The sequence below is a fragment of the Hypomesus nipponensis genome, chromosome 18 (genome assembly GCF_054491055.1).
Source record: "Hypomesus nipponensis isolate SF chromosome 18, ASM5449105v1, whole genome shotgun sequence".
Classification (NCBI taxonomy): domain Eukaryota; kingdom Metazoa; phylum Chordata; class Actinopteri; order Osmeriformes; family Osmeridae; genus Hypomesus; species Hypomesus nipponensis.
This window is the reverse complement of record NC_140378.1, coordinates 20,993,374-21,012,610: the sequence shown is the minus strand read 5'-3', so window position 1 is coordinate 21,012,610 and position 19,237 is coordinate 20,993,374. Positions and strand designations below refer to the sequence as shown.

General features: G+C 49.2%; 1 protein-coding gene across 1 annotated transcript; it reads right to left on the bottom strand.

Moving 5' to 3' along the window:
• Positions 1 to 1,165: 1,165 nt before the first annotated feature.
• LOC146252676 (scavenger receptor cysteine-rich domain-containing protein SCART1) lies at positions 1,166 to 18,991 on the bottom strand. Its single transcript, XM_084679111.1, has 19 exons — positions 18,931 to 18,991; positions 17,472 to 17,801; positions 17,058 to 17,165; positions 15,989 to 16,195; positions 15,156 to 15,368; positions 14,558 to 14,864; positions 13,844 to 13,893; positions 13,224 to 13,535; positions 12,369 to 12,671; positions 11,650 to 11,943; positions 10,462 to 10,752; positions 8,627 to 8,935; positions 8,169 to 8,350; positions 7,891 to 8,023; positions 6,680 to 6,964; positions 5,750 to 5,884; positions 4,221 to 4,319; positions 2,512 to 2,637; positions 1,166 to 2,343 (listed from the first exon to the last, which is right to left on the bottom strand). Exons 1-19 carry the CDS (start codon positions 18,989 to 18,991, stop codon positions 2,105 to 2,107), a joined length of 3,984 nt encoding a protein of 1,327 aa, XP_084535237.1. The 3' UTR covers positions 1,166 to 2,104.
• Positions 18,992 to 19,237: the final 246 nt, after the last annotated feature.

Here is a 19,237-nt window from a genome sequence, read left to right as displayed (position 1 = left end):
GGTTTAAAAGACATTTTTGAAAAATCTTTCTCCAAAACGTTTTGAAAGGTTGAAAAAATATTTTCGAAAAACAACTTAAGAAAATAAGCTTGCATTATTGATGAGCACTCTACTATACTCTACTGTACTCTGCTTTAATGTACTGTTTTAGGTTTTCTCTGTTCTCCTCCTCTCCTCTGCTCTGCTTTACTGTTTGTTGACTGTTTCTAAATTAACGATGAGTACTTGATGAGGACTCTATTGTACTCTGCTCTACTTTACTCTACTTTACTCTACTCAGATGTAGGCTTCTCTGTTCTCCTCTCCCTTCTCCCCTCCTCTCACATTTTTCTTTTTAAACATTTTCCCAAAAACATTTTTCGAAAAACAGGTCATGGCTACTTTTTACCTAATTAGGCGTAGGTCAGAGCCCATAGGTCTTTACTTTAACTTGAGTGAAAAAGCGTAGTCAGTACTCCAGCTTAGAGACTTTTTAAACAGAGTTTAACTTTCTCCCCCACTCCTTCTCTCTCTCTCTGTGTTCTCATGTTCATGTCAGCGCATGGCCAGCTGCTCATAGTCATTAGGGAGAGAAATACGTCTCTGAGAGTCTGCTGTAGTCCGGTACATGCGAAAGCCTCATTAAAATACTGTAACACACGCTCACTCGTAACCCTGTACGAGCTGGTGGCAGGAATGCAGTTGGGTTAGTTCGCCTGACTGGGGTGTCAGTGCTCGTCACTGGCAGCTACACACACACATACACACACGAAGAGAGAAAATCAACACGTAGTTTACAAACGTTCAGTCTCTTAATGAAGACTGCGGCCGTGATGGAATTTCAGCGCGTGGTTTAGTTCAACAGCTGGTTTTTAAACGGCTGGAGGTTCCTGTCGCTCTGTAACAGCACATTCCTCCGGAGAGACGGCCTCGCGGTAAATCGCCTCTCATGCTGTGTATCAAACTATAGCGTTTCATAAACATACAATTTAATACACAACACCTGAGCAGTTTCCAGCGTCCCAGACAGAATGTGACGGTCAAGATCTACCGAACTCAGAATCACGTTCTGGTCGTTATGTTGTCATCGTCTCTTATTCTCGAGTTGCCGCCCTGCTAGCTTTTGTAATAAAATTACAACGACAACACAAGTATTAAAGCTTCTGCTTTAATGTTTAAAACCGTGTCCAATATAAATGTAACAACATTATCTCATATTCTAAAATGTGCATTAAGAATGAATAGGAAAACAGTTTGTTCTGCGTTGACACAGTTTATCATGCATATAAGTTGAAGAGAATAATCAAAACCTTAAAACTAAGTAAAAAACATTTAAAAACGACATCAACTATTAAAATGGAATGAAGTCACAGCAAAGATCCATCGAGATTACTACACTGTTAACAATAATTCTATCGAACCCAAGCAAATCTAATGAATGTCATACATTGTAAAGGACAATGAGAAACATGCGTGGCTGTGATGGTAACGACTGCGTGACAGCTGTGGTCGTGAAGCAGCCAAACAACAGCTAATAAATCATGTTTCCTGTCTGACAGGAACTTCCTTTTCGCGAGGTCATGTTCCAGAAATGCGTGTGTTCCGCAGACTATAGCGCTGATGCGCATCACGTAGCCACTCCACTGATGTGCGGTGAATTTAAACTTATGGATTCGTTTCACAGCTTGGAGCTTGTTGTCTTACAGACCGACGTGGCTGTCACGTCATGTTTCGCGAGGCAAGCATTACAAAAACTACCAGACATGGTTACAGTTGCTGCCTGTGTGACTCGCGTTGGGTACAAACGTTTGCTAACAAAAAAATCGTAAATGTAAAAGAAAAATACAATTGGCTTCGAGAGACACGGAAAAAGTTAGGAACTGCCATACTCCTATTAACATGTTTAGTAAAATAATGCTATTAATTATCTCTATTCTCTATCTCTAATAATAATATCTCTAATATTTATAAAAATATTAAAGCAATAATTATATTACTATATATATTAATAATTTAAATATAACCTTGTGTATATCAAGCCAAATGCATAGTTTGTTGAAGACGTGTTCATCTACACACCTGCAGTCTAAAAGGAGTGTGTATAAACCTGATCGCCCCAGCCTCTCTACACCAGTTGGTCTGGCTGTAGGTAACCTTCCTCATCCTCCTCTGCTTCTACGTCACCATGGCGACCGTTCGTCTGTCCTGGCTCATCGTCATGGTGATGTTGCGGGATGTCGGGGATCTCATGGACCAGGACTGCCTCCTCTATGATTGCCATGGGGATGGAGCTGACGTCGTCATAGCTACCCTGGGAGTCCTCCTGCTGTACCTTGAAGGAAGCCGGTTCTGCAAACAGGTTCACTGCACAACATGGAAACACAAGAAGACGCATGATCTACCATGTAACTACCTAACAACACTTTACATGAAGGTTATATTAACTACCATGTAACTTACCTAGCAACACTTTACATGAAGGTTACATTAACTACCATGTAACTACCTAGCAACACTATACATGAAGGTTACCATGGCTGCGGTCGTCCTTGGTTACCGCCGGTCCGCCAACGCTGAGGGTCTTGGCGGCGTTGTCGTCCTCCCCAGCGATGTCATCGTAGGACTGGGAGGAGTCAGACGCTCTGCGACCGTTACCTCCTGTACGAGGAGAGAACTGCTGCTGAATGGTTCAGCTTGACGCTCGAGCACAGTCTGGGTTTACTGGCCACATTGCAAAGGAAATCAGCAATAAACCCAACACCCATCCTGCACATGTGAAACACCCATCCTGCACATGTGAAACACCCATCCTGCACATGTGAAACACCCATCCTGCATATGTGAAACATCCATCCTGCACATGTGAAACATCCATCCTGCACATGTGAAACACCCATCCTGCACATGTGAAACACCCATCCTGCACATGTGAAACATCCATCCTGCACATGTGAAACATCCATCCTGCACATGTGAAACATCCATCCTGCACATGTGAAACACCCATCCTGCACATGTGAAACACCCATCCTGCATATGTGAAACATCCATCCTGCACATGTGAAACATCCATCCTGCACATGTGAAACATCCATCCTGCACATGTGAAACATCCATCCTGCACATGTGAAACATCCATCCTGCACATGTGAAACATCCATCCTGCACATGTGAAACACCCATCCTGCATATGTGAAACATCCATCCTGCATATGTGAAACATCCACAATGTTCATCTGAAACTCACAACACTGAAACACCTGACAGTCATGTTAACTCACCCAGGGTCAGGGTCAGGGTTAACTCACCCAGGGTCAGGGTTAACTCACCCAGGGTCAGGGTCAGGGTTAACTCACCCAGGGTCAGGGTCAGGGTTAACTCACCCAGGGTCAGAGTCAGGGTTAACTCACCCAGGGTCAGGGTCAGGGTTAACTCACCCAGGGTCAGGGTCAGGGTTAACTCACCCAGGGTCAGGGTCAGGGTTAACTCACCCAGGGTCAGGGTCAGGGTTAACTCACCCAGGGTCAGGGTTAACTCACCCAGGGTCAGGGTCAGGGTTAACTCACCCAGGGTCAGGGTCAGGGTTAACTCACCCAGGGTCAGGGTCAGGGTTAACTCACCCAGGGTCAGGGCCAGGGTTAACTCACCCAGGGTCAGGGTCAGGGTTAACTCACCCAGGGTCAGGGCCAGGGTTAACTCACCCAGGGTCAGGGTCAGGGTTAACTCACCCAGGGTCAGGGTCAGGGTTAACTCACCCAGGGTCAGGGTCAGGGTCAGGGTTAACTCACCCAGGGTCAGGGTTAACTCACCCAGGGTCAGGGTCAGGGTTAACTCACCCAGGGTCAGGGCCAGGGTTAACTCACCCAGGGTCAGGGTCAGGGTTAACTCACCCAGGGTCAGGGCCAGGGTTAACTCACCCAGGGTCAGGGTCAGGGTTAACTCACCCAGGGTCAGGGTCAGGGTTAACTCACCCAGGGTCAGGGTCAGGGTTAACTCACCCAGGGTCAGGGTCAGGGTTCACCTACCCAGGGTCAGGGTCAGGGTTAACTCACCCAGGGTCAGGGTCAGGGTTAACTCACCCAGGGTCAGGGTCAGGGTTAACTCACCCAGGGTCAGGGTCAGGGTTAACTCACCCAGGGTCAGGGTCAGGGTTAACTCACCCAGGGTCAGGGTCAGGGTTAACTCACCCAGGGTCAGGGTCAGGGTTAACTCACCCAGGGTCAGGGTCAGGGTTAACTCACCCAGGCCGGTCAGCGAGTCCAGCTGGTTGAGGTCTGGCTCCTCGTAATTTCCACTCTCAAAAGACGATTGTTTCCTTACGGACCTTCCTGAAAATTGAACTGTGGAGAGATCGTTACTGTGGGTGTCAGCGCATCGACTTTCATTTAATCTCATCTTTACTTGTTTATCTAATTTATACTATTTATTACTGATAAGTGAATTAAAAAAAGAGAGTATTCTGGTCTTGAATTCCTGTGTAGGATTATTATGGCTACAAGGTAATGCACGTAAGAAATAATCTTGTATTTTATTCCATAAACATTTTTGTCTATGTTTGAAGATGTTTTAAACCCCATGATGTGTAGATGTTGTTTTTGCATCAGCTGAAGGGGATTCCAAAAACAGTGAAAATATATACCAGCCACAGTAAGACTGCTCTTTTATTCTATTTATTTAGACAACATTTTGTATCTGGGTAGTAACATCTAGGAGAACTTGACTGCAGGTCAAGAGGTCAACAGGTTCAAATCCCCTGTACTGTAGGTCAATTTTGATAAAAGCCTGTTTGTACAGTCTCCATCCACCTGCTCTCACACTGCCCTCTGCCCCCCCCTGCTGGCTACAATCCTAACATGCATTTATTTCTTAAATCACTTACTGTATATTAAGAAATCCTTTGGAATGAGTATTTTCAAAAATATAGACAATATACAATATCTAGTACACTCTCCACTATAATAAACTGTAAGACGATACAAGTTATAGTTGTATGGAACATAATCTAGTTAAATCTATAGTAGGTTAACCCAAAATGTACAGTTTACAGTTCCATGTAAAGATTTACAATCCAGTCAGTCTGGAGAAAACACTAGAGTAGGGTCAGATGGCTGAGCGGTGAGGGAGTTGGGCTACTAATCAGAAGGTTGCCGGATCGATTCCCCGCCGTGCAAAATTACCTTGTGTCCTTGGGCATGGGCAGCCTACTTGCCTCGGGGGAATGTCCCTGTACTAAGTCGCCCTGGATAAGAGTGTCTGCTCAATGACTAAATGTAAAATGTAGTAGTTCCTGATGTAGGCCAGGGTCTCTAACCCTGCTCCTACAGAGATACCTGCCTGTACATTTTAGCTCCAACATTAATCTAGCACATATGGTTCTAACAACTAGCTGGTTGATCTGGTAACTCGTGTTGTCAACTAAGTAAAAACCCCCACAGGCAGGAAGCGCTCTGGGAGAAGGGTTAGAAACCCCTGGACTATTATCAGCTACAGGGGTTGTCTGATGTCATCTACAGGTGTTGTCTAATGTCATCTACAGGTGTTGTCTAATGTCATCTACAGGTGTTGTCTAATATCAGCTACAGGTGTTGTCTAATGTCATCTACAGGTGTTGTCTAATTTCAGCTACAGGTGTTGTCTAATGGTCATCTACAGGTGTTGTCTAATATCAGCTACAGGTGTTGTCTAATTTCAGCTACAGGTGTTGTTTAATGTCATTTACAGGTGTTGTCTAATTTCAGCTACAGGTGTTGTCTGTAGACGGTGCACGTACATTTGACGCTGTAGACCAAGCGTTTCCAGAGGAAGAAGCAGAGGAGGCCCAGTGTGACCAGGGCCAGCGCCCCCAGGGACAGCCCCACCACCAGGGACACGGGGAGCCCTGAGGGCTGGGGTTCTGCCTGGTAACCTAGGAGCAGGAGAGACAGACAGGCAGGAGCAGGAGAGACAGACAGGCAGGAGCAGGAGAGACAGACAGGCAACGCTTTGCATTCAGGTCACTGCTGATTGTGTAGTGATGAGTAATGAACAGCTCCTGGGTTCCCCATATATAACTGTAGGGTTAGATCCCCATATATAACAGTAGGGTTAGTTCCCCATATATAACTGTAGGGTTAGTTCCCCATATATAACTGTAGGGTTAGTTCCCCATATATAACAGTAGGGTTAGTTCCCCATATATAACAGTAGGGTTAGTTCCCCATATATAACTGTAGGGTTAGTTCCCCATATATAACAGTAGGGTTAGTTCCCCATATATAACAGTAGGGTTAGTTCCCCATATATAACTGTAGGGTTAGTTCCGCATATATAACTGTAGGGTTAGTTCCCCATATATAACTGTAGGGTTAGTTCCCCATATATAACTGTAGGGTTAGTTCCCCATATATAACAGTAGGGTTAGTTCCCCATATATAACTGTAGGGTTAGTTCCCCATATATAACAGTAGGGTTAGTTCCCCATATATAACAGTAGGGTTAGTTCCCCATATATAACTGTAGGGTTAGTTCCCCATATATAACTGTAGGGTTAGTTCCCCATATATAACTGTAGGGTTAGTTCCCCATATATAACTGTAGGGTTAGTTCCCCATATATAACAGTAGGGTTAGTTCCCCATATATAACAGTAGGGTTAGTTCCCCATATATAACTGTAGGGTTAGTTCCCCATATATAACCACAGTACTGGTTTCTTTTCCCAACCTTGGCAGTAGACGTAAGCGTCGGCAGAGCTTCCCTTGCAGCTCTCCTGCTGGACGCAGTACTTGATGTCCCTGTGTTTCTCCTCGCAGCTCAGGGTGGTCTCTGGCTCTGGGCCCAAAGCCGGCTTTGTGTCAATGGAGTCAGAGGAGGAGCAGCCCAGCTTAACACACAGGAGGTCTGCTTCCCTCCTCTTGCCCTGCAGGGAGCACACAGGCTCCCAGGTGCCACGGTAACGCACCAGGACACGCCCGCCACACTTCCTGGACACGTTGACTTCCACCCCGGCTGTGGAAGAGACGTCACAAGCAGTTTGACAATAAAATGACAATGCTGTCTAACACCAACCTACTGCCCAAGTCACTTCCTGTTGCCCAAGTCACTTCCTGTGGCCCAGCTCTAGCCACTTCCTGTGGCCCAGCCCTAGTCACTTCCTGTGGCCCAGCTCTAGTCACTTCCTGTGGCCCAGCCCTAGTCACTTCCTGTGGCCCAGCTCTAGCCACTTCCTGTGGCCCAGCCCTAGTCACTTCCTGTGGCCCAGCCCTAGTCACTTCCTGTGGCCCAGCTCTAGCCACTTCCTGTGGCCCAGCTCTAGTCACCTCCTGTGGCCCAGCTCTAGCCACTTCCTGTGGCCCAGCCCTAGTCACTTCCTGTGGCCCAGCTCTAGTCACTTCCTGTGGCCCAGCCCTAGTCACTTCCTGTGGCCCAGCTCTAGCCACTTCCTGTGGCCCAGCCCTAGTCACTTCCTGTGGCCCAGCCCTAGTCACTTCCTGTGGCCCAGCTCTAGCCACTTCCTGTGGCCCAGCCCTAGCCACTTCCTGTGGTCCAGCTCTAGTCACCTCCTGTGGCCCAGCTCTAGTCACTTCCTGTGGCCCAGCTGTACTCACTTCCTTTGTCCCAGCTCTAGTCACTTCCTGTGGTCCAGCTCTAGTCACCTCCTGTGGCCCAGCTCTACTCACTTCCTTTGTCCCAGCTCTAGTCACCTCCTGTGGCCCAGCTCTACTCACTTCCTTTGTCCCAGCTCTAGTCACCTCCTGTGGCCCAGCTCTACTCACTTCCTTTGTCCCAGCTCTAGTCACCTCCTGTGGCCCAGCTCTACTCACTTCCTTTGTCCCAGCTCTAGTCACTTCCTGTGGCCCAGCTCTAGTCACCTCCTGTGGCCCAGCCCTAGTCACTTCCTGTGGCCCAGCCCTGGTGACTCTTGGGATGCTCACCTACACAGGCCACAGACACCAGCCCTGTAGTGCAGCTCTCGCTGATGGTCTTACACTGTCCCAGCTGCTCCTCAGAGCCCAGACAGCTGACATGGAGCCCCTTCACTGCTCTTCCTCCTCTCCTGGGTGTGGACTGCATAGGTGTATCCAAAGCCGTAAACAAAAGGTTGTTAAGTGGGGCCAAGAGAGGGATATATTAACATAAATCAAATCCACTATCCTCCCTCTCCCTCTCCCTCTCCTTCACCCCCTACCCCCTACCCCTCCCCAGTAAGGACCTTGATGTTGATGGCATTGCTGCAGCCCTGGCAGGCTATCTGAGACTCATTGCGGCTCCAGCCAGCGTCACACACCCCCAAGCCACCCAGGAACAGCTGCCCAGAGCAGTTCCTCTGATGGGGGGAGGGTGCGGGGGGGGCGTGGGGGAGGACCGGGCGGAGGGTGGAGGCCGGGTAGGTGCCTGGGAGGCAGGAGGAGAAAAACACAGGACGTGCAGTTACAGTGTGTGTGTGTGTGTGTGTGTGTGGAGGTGTGTGTGTGTGTGTGTGGAGGGGTATGTGTATGGGTGTGTGTATTTGTTTCGGTGTGTGTGTGTGTGTGTATGTATGTGTGTTTCACCCTGTGTGTGTGTGTGTCGGTGTTTGTGTATGTGTGGAGTTGTGTGTGTCTGTGTATGCCTGTGTGTGTGGAGTTGTGTGTGTGGAGCTGTGTGTGTGTCTGTGTGTTTGTGTCTGACCATGGCAGCGTAGGTAGAGCTGCTTCCTGCTAGTCGAGGTCTCGTTGTGTTCACACTCCCAGATGTTGCTGCCGTTGCTGCCGTTGCCACAGCGGTAGCTACGATCCCACCAGGAAGTGCTGCTGCTGTTTCTGGACTCGTGGGACTCGTAGTCCCCACAGCCCAGGTTGTGACAGAGCACGCGGCCCTCTGCGGAGGTCCAGCCCTCGGAGGGGACACGGGTACAGCCATGCTCTCTGTACACAAACACCAAGCCCTCGCACTTCATCCCCGGAACGTCCGGCAGTTTCAGCACCATCCTCCTCCACTCTGGTGGAACCAATTAACCAACTGATATGTTAATTGATTATTTAATTAAACCAGCAAATTAGCCAGTTGACCAATACAGTTATAATACAAAAATTACCAATAAATTGACTAACTTTTACAGACACACACATACAGGTGTGGAGGGTGGAGAGAGGAGGATGGAGGGTGGAGGATGGAGGGTGGAGGGTGGAGGGTGGAGGGAGGAGGATGGCGGGTGGAGGGTGGAGACAGGAGAGTGGAGGGTGGAGGGTGGAGAGTGAAGGGTGGAGGATGGAGAGTGGAGGGTGGAAGGTGGAGGGTGGAGGGTGGAGGGTGGACAGTGGAGGGTGGAGGATGGAGAGTGGAGGATGGAGGATGGAGAGTGGAAGATGGAGGGTGGAAGGTGGAGGGTGAGGGTGGAGGGTGGAGGGTGGAGGGTGGAAGGTGGAGGGTGGAAGGTGGAGGGTGGAGGATGGAGGGTGGAGGGAGGAGGATCGAGGGAGGAGGGTGGAGGGAGGAGAGTGGATGATGGAGGGTGGAGGGTGGAGGGAGGAGAGTGGAGGATGGAGGGTGGAGGATGGAGGATGGAGGGTGGAGGGTGGAGGATGGAGGATGGAGGGTGGAGGATGGAGGATGGAGGGTGGAGGGTGGAGGGAGGAGGATCGAGGGAGGAGGGTGGAGGGTGGAAGGTAGAAGGTGGAAAGTGGAGGGTGGAGGGTGGAGGATGGAGGGTGGAAGGTGGAGGGTGGAGGGTGGAAGGTGGAAAGTGGAGGGTGGAGGGTGGAGGATGGAGGGTGGAAAGTGGATGGTGGAGGGTGGAGGGAGGAGGGTGGAGGGTGGAGGGTGGAGGGAGGAGAGTGGAGGATGGAGGGTGGAGGATGGAGGGTGGAGGGTGGAAGGTGGAAAGTGGAGGGTGGAGGATGGAGGGTGGAACGTGGAGGGTGGAGGGTGGAAGGTGGAAAGTGGAGGGTGGAGGGTGGAGGATGGAGGGTGGAAGGTGGAGGGTGGAGAGTGGAGGGTGGAGGGTGGAAGGTGGAAGGTGGAAGGTGGAGGGTGACCACACCATGAAGAGTGGGCCAGCCCTGTCGCAAGTCGGGATCGTTAGAAGTGAGGAGGAGCAGAGCTCCAACAGGGAGTGAGGAGGAGCAGAGCTCCAACAGGGAGTGGGGAGGAGCAGAGCTCCAACAGGGAGTGGGGAGGAGCAGAGCTCCAACAGGGAGTGGGCCTACACAGGGTGGTTAGCTGAACACCTCCTTCTGAGTTGTTTCAGTCAGGAGTGGGAGGTACACTCCACACCGTTCCCTTGACGCAGGAAGTTCTGTTTTGTTTGGTAGTTTGGTTAAATAAACGCCTGCTATTTTCAACCAACCAACCCAAACCGTGTTTTTCAGTAGTGCTGTGCTGTTCGCTCCTGGCTACACCCCTTGGTTGCCACAAAACACAGACACATGAATAAACACACACACACACACACATGGACACACACACACACACACACATGAATAAACACACACACACACCGAGCCCACCACGCTGCCAGCACCTACCAGAGCACCGTAGGCCTGCAGGAGGGCAGGACTGATCCAAGGAGACAGAGCAGCCCCTTCTGCTCCCTGCTGGGCAGAGCGTTCTCACTCGCGGGTCCTTGAGGTGCGGTGAGCCAAAGTACGGGAGCACCCTGAGGGCCGGACCACAGCCCAGCTCCCTGCAGATGGCATCCTTGGCTTCAGCCGCCTGGAGGGCTTCCTGGCAGACCAGCCTGGTCTTGCCCCGGTAGAACATCTCCACATTCCCAGAGCAGTAGTCTCTGGGATCTACTAGTTGAGTCTTGATGCTGCCTGAATCACATCACAGCCAGAATCACATCTGCCCTCCACAGAGTCTGGAAATACAATGTTGATATCTAGTCCCCCCCCTCCTGTGTCCCAGTCTCCTGCTTCCCCCCCCTTTCCTCACCACCCTACTTCCACAAATCTCCCCATGCCTGCCCCCCAAGTTGGACCACGGATGATAGCCCCCCCCTAACTATCCCTCCCTCCCCCTCCCTCCCTCCACCCCACACCCACCTCCCCCCCTCCCCCTCCCTCCCTCCCTTCCTCCATCCACCCCTACCTCCCTCCCTCCCCCTCCCCCTCCCCCTCCCCCTCCCCCTCCCCCTCCCCCTCCCCCTCCCCCTCCCCCTCCCCCTCCCCCTCCCCCCTCCCTCCGTCCCTCCATCCCTCCCTCCCTCCATCCCTCCCTCCCCCTCCCCCTCCCCCTCCCCCTCCCCCTCCCCCTCCCCCTCCCCCTCCCCCTCCCCCTCCCCCCTCCCTCCGTCCCTCCATCCCTCCCTCCCTCCATCCACCCCTACCTCCCTCCCTCCCCCTCCCCCTCCCCCTCCCCCTCCCCCTCCCCCTCCCCCTCCCCCTCCCCCTCCCCCTCCCCCTCCCCCTCCCTCCGTCCCTCCATCCACCCCTCCCCCCTCCCTCCCTCCCCCTCCCTCCCTCCACCCCACACCCACCTCCCCCCCTCCCTCCCTCCGTCCCTCCATCCACCCCTCCCCCCTCCCTCCCTCCCCCTCCCTACCTCCCCCACTCCCCCTCCCTCCGTCCCTCCATCCACCCCTCCCTCCCTCCATCCACCCCTCTCCCCCCTCCCTCCCTCCCTCCCCCCTCCCTCCCCCCCTCCCTCCCTCCCTCCCCCCTCCCTCCCTCCCTCCCCCCTCCCTCCCTCCACCCCTCTCCTCCCCTCCATACCTGAGCAGAACACGTGTGCGGCCAGCCTGGTGCACAGCCCCCCCGTGCAGCGCACCCTGCTGGCCTGTTCCAGTGGCAGGCTGGGCTGGGCTTGGTGCAGGCTGAGGAACGCCACGACCACCTTCGGCCCCTCCAGGCCTGTCGGGGGCAGGGGGTCTCCGCACCCCAGGTCCTGGCACAGCCTCCCGGCCTGGCCGTCCGTGAAGCCCTCCTGGGACAGGGCCCCACAGACGCCGTCCCCACACACCTCCACCTGCCCCCAGCACTGTCCCTGCAAGCTCACGCTCCGGGATCCTGCACGGCAACCACCGGCAACCACATGGACATGCAGGGCACGGAGAAGCTGTTATACGACTGTGGAAATGCTCATTATAAACGTCTGTTGGATTTTTAGACTAAACTGTAAATACACAGTACTGTACAAAAGCCTTAGTGACAATTTATTTGTATTTTTTAAGTATAGAAAAAATGCCTTTATAAATGAAAAGACCGAACTAAATGTAACTTTTATATTACCACACAAATACAGACAGTTTATAAAACTATCTTTATAAAAGATAAGATAAAGACCAAAAAAGTATACGACAATATTCATGTAATGAATCTTGGCTTAAGAAGCCAAATACTTCTGCACTGTATATTTCTTTCTACAATATAAACATTTTTCAGTGAAAAAATAGAAAATCTCGGAATAACATGAATGGAAAGACGTATCACACCTGAACACTCGACGAAAGCTACCTCGCTCTGATTGGCTCCCTCAGTCTGACCCTCAGTCATTGGACAGTCAAATAGAGAGCCCTCCCTGGAGGAGCAGTTGTAGGAGCGCATGCGCTGGTGGTCAATGGCGGTGACGTTGAAGGACACACTGGCTTCGCAGCCCAGGTGTCTGCACACCATGTTGGCCGAGTCCTGGTGCCAGGTGGAGTTGGACCCAGACAGGAAGTAGGTGTGGCCAGCGTTCTGCACCTGCACCTCACCTGAACAGCCAGACCCGCCTGACAGGTACAGCAGCGCATGGTCTGAGGGGGCGGGGGGGAGGGGACAGATATATAGTCATTTATGTTAAGAACTAAATGTCTAGGTGTTTGTGGTGGTAAGACAATTTAACAGAGAACCGTAATACATTTTGATCAACATAACAAGCAATTTATAACATAGGCAACAACAGACAATTGAAAGCTACACGGCATTGGCAGTTTGACTAGAATACGTGTGGAGTTTGAAAAAGTACTTCAGAGATGACAGAGAATTTTAATTGTGATCTGGGAAATGTAGGTACCAAAACTACTAAGAACTGTCACCACGGCATCACGGGCACTGCACTAGATTTATATATACACAATCTATATATAACTGCTGAAATCTGTGTGTGTCACCTATATCATCGCTGGCACTGTGCTCTAATTCCAGGAATCTGTGTGTGTCACCAATTGTATCATGGGCACTATGCATTAGTTAACATAAAGAGAGAGTGAGAGAAACAGACAGAGAGACAGAGAGACAGACAGGGAGTGTGAGAGAGAGACAAACAATAACAATAATAATAATAATAATATAATAATATACGGTACCATCACAAGTCAGCATCTTCATCTTGGTCTGTGGGTTCTCTGGACGTCTGACATTGATGATCTTGATGCTGCAGTTTGACAGTTCAGTTTCAGGGGGACATTCTATCCTGTGTGGAAACACCTCGCCTGCCCCCTGGAAGAAGCGATCAGTGGTCCCCTGTGCCTTCCCACACCCCAGAGTCCTACAGACGCTGTGGGAGTTAAGGCTCGTCCAGCCTTCCTCGCTCACCCTCCACCAGGACCCGTCATACTGGAGCTCCACCCGGCCCGCGCACCGCCCCGGTCCGTCCATCAAGCGCACCTTCACACTGTCTGGTGTCACAGAGCAACGTGACGAGGGAAGAAGGAATGAAGAAGAATAAAGCTTTCATACGTTATCCTACTGACGAGCCCGGGTTGAGGTAGAGAGAGTTAGAGGTAGTGAGAGAGGGATGGAAGGGATAGATAGATTGAAGGGGGGAAGGGAGAGAGGGGAGATAGATAGATAGATAGATAGATGGAGGGAGGGACAGGGAGAGACAGAGACAGAGAAAAAGAGAAAAAGAGATAGACAGAGAAAAAGAGAGGTGATGTGTGTTTGCTGTGCTAAACAAGGAACCTAGAAGTGAATTCACACTGACCTGTGCACACCACCCGGGCCTCCTTACAGGACATGCTCCTCGGCTCATACCTTGGAAGAGAGACGCACACATGGTTCACACATGGTTCACACATGGTTCACACATGGTGCACACATGGTGCACACATGGTTCACACATGGTTCACACATGGTTCACACATGGTTCACACATGGTGCACACATGGTGCACACATGGTTCACACATGGTGCACACATGGTTCACACATGGTTCACACATGGTTCACACATGGTGCACACATGGTTCACACATGGTTCACACATGGTGCACACATGGTTCACACATGGTTCACACATGGTGCACACATGGTTCACACATGGTGCATGTAGAAAGTCAAGGAACGGCCTGTATTTACCAGGCACAGCGCAGAGTAACATCATCTCAGCTACCAAACATGTCACCCCAAAAAAATGATGTCTCAAATACCGTGCAACAATAACATCTAATTTACAGTATTTTATGTGATACTGCAATTGTGCAGCAAAAACCTCATTATCAAAAGTGCAACATCAAACTATTTCATAGAGTTAGTCTTTAGACAGAGCTACAGCACAATCTCAAATTCTAAAACACTTAAACATGGTAGAACCACCGGCTATATCATAGAAATATAGAAATATGCGACAAAACTAAATAAAGCCATGAATAACTGTCCTCAGTAAATACTAAGAGACAGAATGTGCTGCTGAGCGGTACCTGGACAGACAGTGCAGGAGGTGCTGGTCGTTCTCCTCACACTCCACCATGGTGATGCTGCCAGGCTGGGTGATGCTGCCAGGCTGGGTGATGCTGCCAGGCTGGGTGATGCTGCCTGGCTGGGTGATGCTGTCCTTCCCAGGATAGATCACCGGCCCGCAGCCCAGCTCTCTGCAGACCACCGCAGCGTCCTTTATGTCCCAGCCGTCGCTACACACCCCCTCCAACACCCCCGAGCGGTTCATATGCACCGAGCCGAAACAGCGAGAGGGCACCCTGTTGTGCATCAGCACCAGCTGGACGTTGTCTAGAGAGGGGTAGGCAGCTCAGGTATTCTATTCTATAACAATCTTTATTATCATTTTTCTGTATTTTTTTGTATGCAGCAACCACAGCAAGTTCCTTGTTTATGTAACTCACTTGGCAATAAGCTGAGGATGTGAGAGGGGGTGGAGTCTCACCTGAGCAGGTGAGGGTGAGGGGGTGGAGTCTCACCTGAGCAGGTGAGGGTGAGGGGGGTGGAGTCTCACCTGAGCAGGTGAGGGTGAGGGGGTGGAGCCTCACCTGAGCAGGTGAGGGTGAGGGGGTGGAGTCTCACCTGAGCAGGTGAGGGTGAGGGGGGTGGAGCCGTTACACTGGGCTGGCTCCAGACGCCCGGAGGAGCCACACCTCATCTGGCGACACATGCTGTCGGGGGTCATGTTGTTCAGACTGAAGGAGCTCTGGCAGACCGGGGTCCATGTGCTTCCATCCTCCACCAGCAGGGGGCCAGAGCACGTTTTGTTCCCACTGATACTCAGTTTGGTGTGGCCTGTGGACGGTAGGGGAGGTTTAATAACATTAATTCATATAATTATCCAATTTATGTCAATTTAATGGACAATAAACTTTTCTTATCTAATTTCCTGGGGTTAGTAGACCTTTCAGACTACGTTTACACAGAGGTTTTGAATGGATACAATTCACACACTCAATTACCCATAGTGACAAATTGAAAATGTTAAAAGAATTCTAGACTGTACACAGCCTGACAGACTAGACTGTACGCAGAGTAACAGACAGCTCACAGACTAGACTGTACACAGAGTAACAGACAGCTCACAGACTAGACTGTACACACAGTAACAGACAGCACACAGACTGAACTGTACGCAGAGTAACAGACATGAAACAGACTAGACTGTACACACAGTAACAGACAGCACACAGACTAGACTGTACGCAGAGTAACAGACAGCACACAGACTAGACTGTACACACAGTAACAGACAGCACACAGACTAGACTGTACGCAAAGTAACAGACAGCATACAGACTAGACTGTACACACAGTAACAGACAGCACACAGACTAGACTGTACACACAGTAACAGACAGCACACAGACTAGACTGTACACACAGTAACAGAGACAGACATCCCAGAGGCTTGCCTGAGCAGATGATGGATAAAGGCTGTGTGCATTTGGTGTCACGCCTGACCCCACACTGCCAAAGGTGCTGTTCGTCGCCGGAACACGAGCCCAGGGAGAAGGCCCTCCTGGGGGCAGAGCCGGCAGGCGGGGCCCTGGGCAGGAGGATCTGCCTCTTCTCGCCGCAGCCAAGAGCCCCACACGCAAGCTGGGCTGCTATATCTGACACTAGAGGACACATACCCATATGAGTTATTAGGGATGTTTATTTTCTTTATTTATATCATTGTTTAAGGGATAGTTATTAACTGATATCAGTTATAAAGTCACAGGTACTGAATGTGTTTAATCTCAGGCAGAATCCTATTCTGAGGGGAGGGGTACCTAACAGAATTGTACCTGTTCAGAATTGTTGACATTGATACAACAGATCGGCACAGCTCGACTATGCGCTGTCTGTGGTGATGAAAAAACGTTTTCAAAAAAAGTTTCCAAAAAGTTTCTTACGGTTGAATTTTTGGGTTTAAAAAAGGTACTTAAGGATGAAATAGATGGAGTTAGCGATGTCGACATGACTGAGAATAGAGACATTCCTGATCACCTATGGCCATATATGAGGGAGATGTTCAAAATTGTCAGTGTCAAAAAGGAATCCTGGCGAATGCGCTGTGCATCTACAGTGTCTTTTTGTATTAATGTATTAATATGATGTGAGGTCCAACAGGTGTAGTCATGGCTGCTTTTTACTTCAATATATGTCAGAGCCCACACTTCTTTACTTTAACTTGAGTGAAAAAGTGTAGTCAACTTTTACCATAGTCTTTAGGAACATGAGTATCTGAATTTCTACTTGAGTGAAGGATGTGTGTACTTTTACCATCTCTGTTGGTACTTTATTGGAGAAATATAAGATTCTATATTTATTTTAATCCAACGTTTTACATGAGAGACATTGAGCCTAACAAAACACAGACAAACCCTCCACAACATTCACATACACACTTCTCAGACTGTTCTACTGACACACTAATGGTGAGGACCAAAAATAAAAAGCAGCCTATAAACCAAAACAGTTTGATAAAACTCCTACCCGACTTGTCAGCGCAGAGGAAGCCAGGCCCGGAGGAGCTGTTGAAGAGCAAGCTCCCAGCGCACGCGCCCTCGCCCTCGCCCTTGCTCAGGCTCAACGAGATCTTCTCTGGAGAACAGAAACCAACGCAAACAAACATCGTTAGAAGGGTTCTAAATATGTCCTCGAGATATTTTGCATACAAACTAAATAATTTCTTACGTGTATCGACAACATTCTCAAAAACAGTTATTTAGCCTAAATTTGTATTCAAAAAGCAGAGCATGTCCTACTAATTGTTCAAGAAAAAATGTTTAGATGTTCCAGTTACAGAGTTTTAAAACATCAACAGAAACATAGATAGGGCCTATATTTAGCGTTGTACTATCGCAAACATTCTCCCGTCAATAACAGAAAAAATTACTCATAATTCACCTGTGCAATAAATCCTGCGGACGGTGTCCTTGTTGTATACGCTGACGTTCCACCCGGGGAAATTGCAAAACCAGAGGTGTTCCTCGGTTCCAGAACACGTCACCTCGTTCATCCAGGTGACACTACCCGGGCTGGGGTGCATCACGGAGCGCGCGTCTCCGGCCTCTGGCGCGACTCGCGCTCCGCAGCCGGCGCTCCGACAGACCACCTGTTCGTTAGCGTCGGTCCAGTCCTGGTCGCCTACGAACCCCCAGACCCCATTGCGAAAGACCTGGATGTAGCCCTGGCACGGACCTTCCCCCCCGTTCAGCTTCAGCCGACTTTCGACTCCTTGGTTTAAAACATTTAGGTTACGTTTTATTCGTTTTCAGATACTTTTATCCAAAGGGGCGTTTAAATAATGTGTGTAGAAAGTACAACAGGAGATAAAGGATCAGAAGGGAAGAATTGAAACTGTATTTCTGGTATTAGAGTCAAGGAACGTTATTTACTATCGCAGCTCGAGACCCAGCATGTCATTATTTGGCCTATCCACCAAAGTAGATTTTTGGTTTTGGGCTCGAAAATGTGCAATAATTCTTCTCTTTATATTGATGTTTGTTGTCCTCACTAAGAGGAGTTTCTAACAATGTCACACATTTGAAGGACTTCGTTGTAGTAGCCTATAATTAATTCTAATTAGTTAATTAAGTTCTACATGCATATCTACAAGTAAAAAAAATATTGTGAGATTAATTTCCCCAAAGTGTTTCCCCTCAAACAAAAAGTTTATGAAAAATAATGATTTCAACTTTTCAGACAATGTACTCCCCGCGGGACGTTAAGTTAGGTTACCGTGTTGGTACAATATGCTTGTATCCCACTTTTTATCTATTTAATAAATGTTGATAATAACTCATTAAATTACAGTGAAGTTTGTGAAATATCTAAACGTTTCATTCTTTAAGTATGTTGATCTCAGGGCAACAGGGTTCATCAGTGAGATGCGCGTGCATCGCAACGCACCAGGGCGGGAACGGCACTTAGCTACTTACTTACTTACTTAGCTATCTATTTATGTTTCTGTGTTACCATGTAAATAACATTTTATTGTTTAGAGACCAACATTGAAACCCTAACCCTAACCCTGACCCTTACATTTTTTATAGTAAAAATGTAATTGCATTTGTTACAAAAAATAACATTCTTACAGACTTTGTATTTTATAAGATTCCATATCTAACCTTTGACCTACAACGAACATGTAGGCCCTACATTCACCCGCATCCATCCATGGTGTCTAAAAAGTGTAAACCAATAAAACGTTGATCTAATTTCTCTTGGGGATGGACAGTACGATTAGTGGTAGAGCATTTACTTGCGAATCAAGAAGTCGCTGGTTCGCTTTGGATGAAAAGTATCGGCTAAATGAACACATCACATTCTAATTTCCAGATGTGTTAAACAGGTGTTTCCTCACCTCGTGCGGACTCCAGGTACAGCGCAGTCGCCCAGAAAAGCAACAGCAGCAAGCTCATCATCACAGCCGATCTTTACACCTCTGAGCTGCTCAACAGTTTAACGAGCTCTGCTGCAGCGCGTGGTGCCGTTTCCTTCAAACATGAATGTGTAGGCCGACCCCTCCCATCTGCAACACATCAGGACTGAAGGGAAACATTTTTATTCAAGGTGAGGAATCATCAATTTGAATCATCAATTCAATCCCCCCCAAATTGAAAATGTGTAATAAAAAACAACTGATGTATACATATTAACTGCTGTTTTGG

Coding starts and splice junctions, on each gene's coding strand:
- LOC146252676 (XM_084679111.1), bottom strand. CDS start 18,991: ATGATGAGCTTGCTGCTGTTGCTTTTCTGGGCGACTGCGCTGTACCTG. Junction 8,936..10,461: donor TGCAGGCCTACGGTGCTCTG/GTAGGTGCTGGC, acceptor TGGTTCCACCAG/AGTGGAGGAGGATGGTGCTG. Junction 2,344..2,511: donor CAAGGACGACCGCAGCCATG/GTAACCTTCATG, acceptor CATGTTGTGCAG/TGAACCTGTTTGCAGAACCG.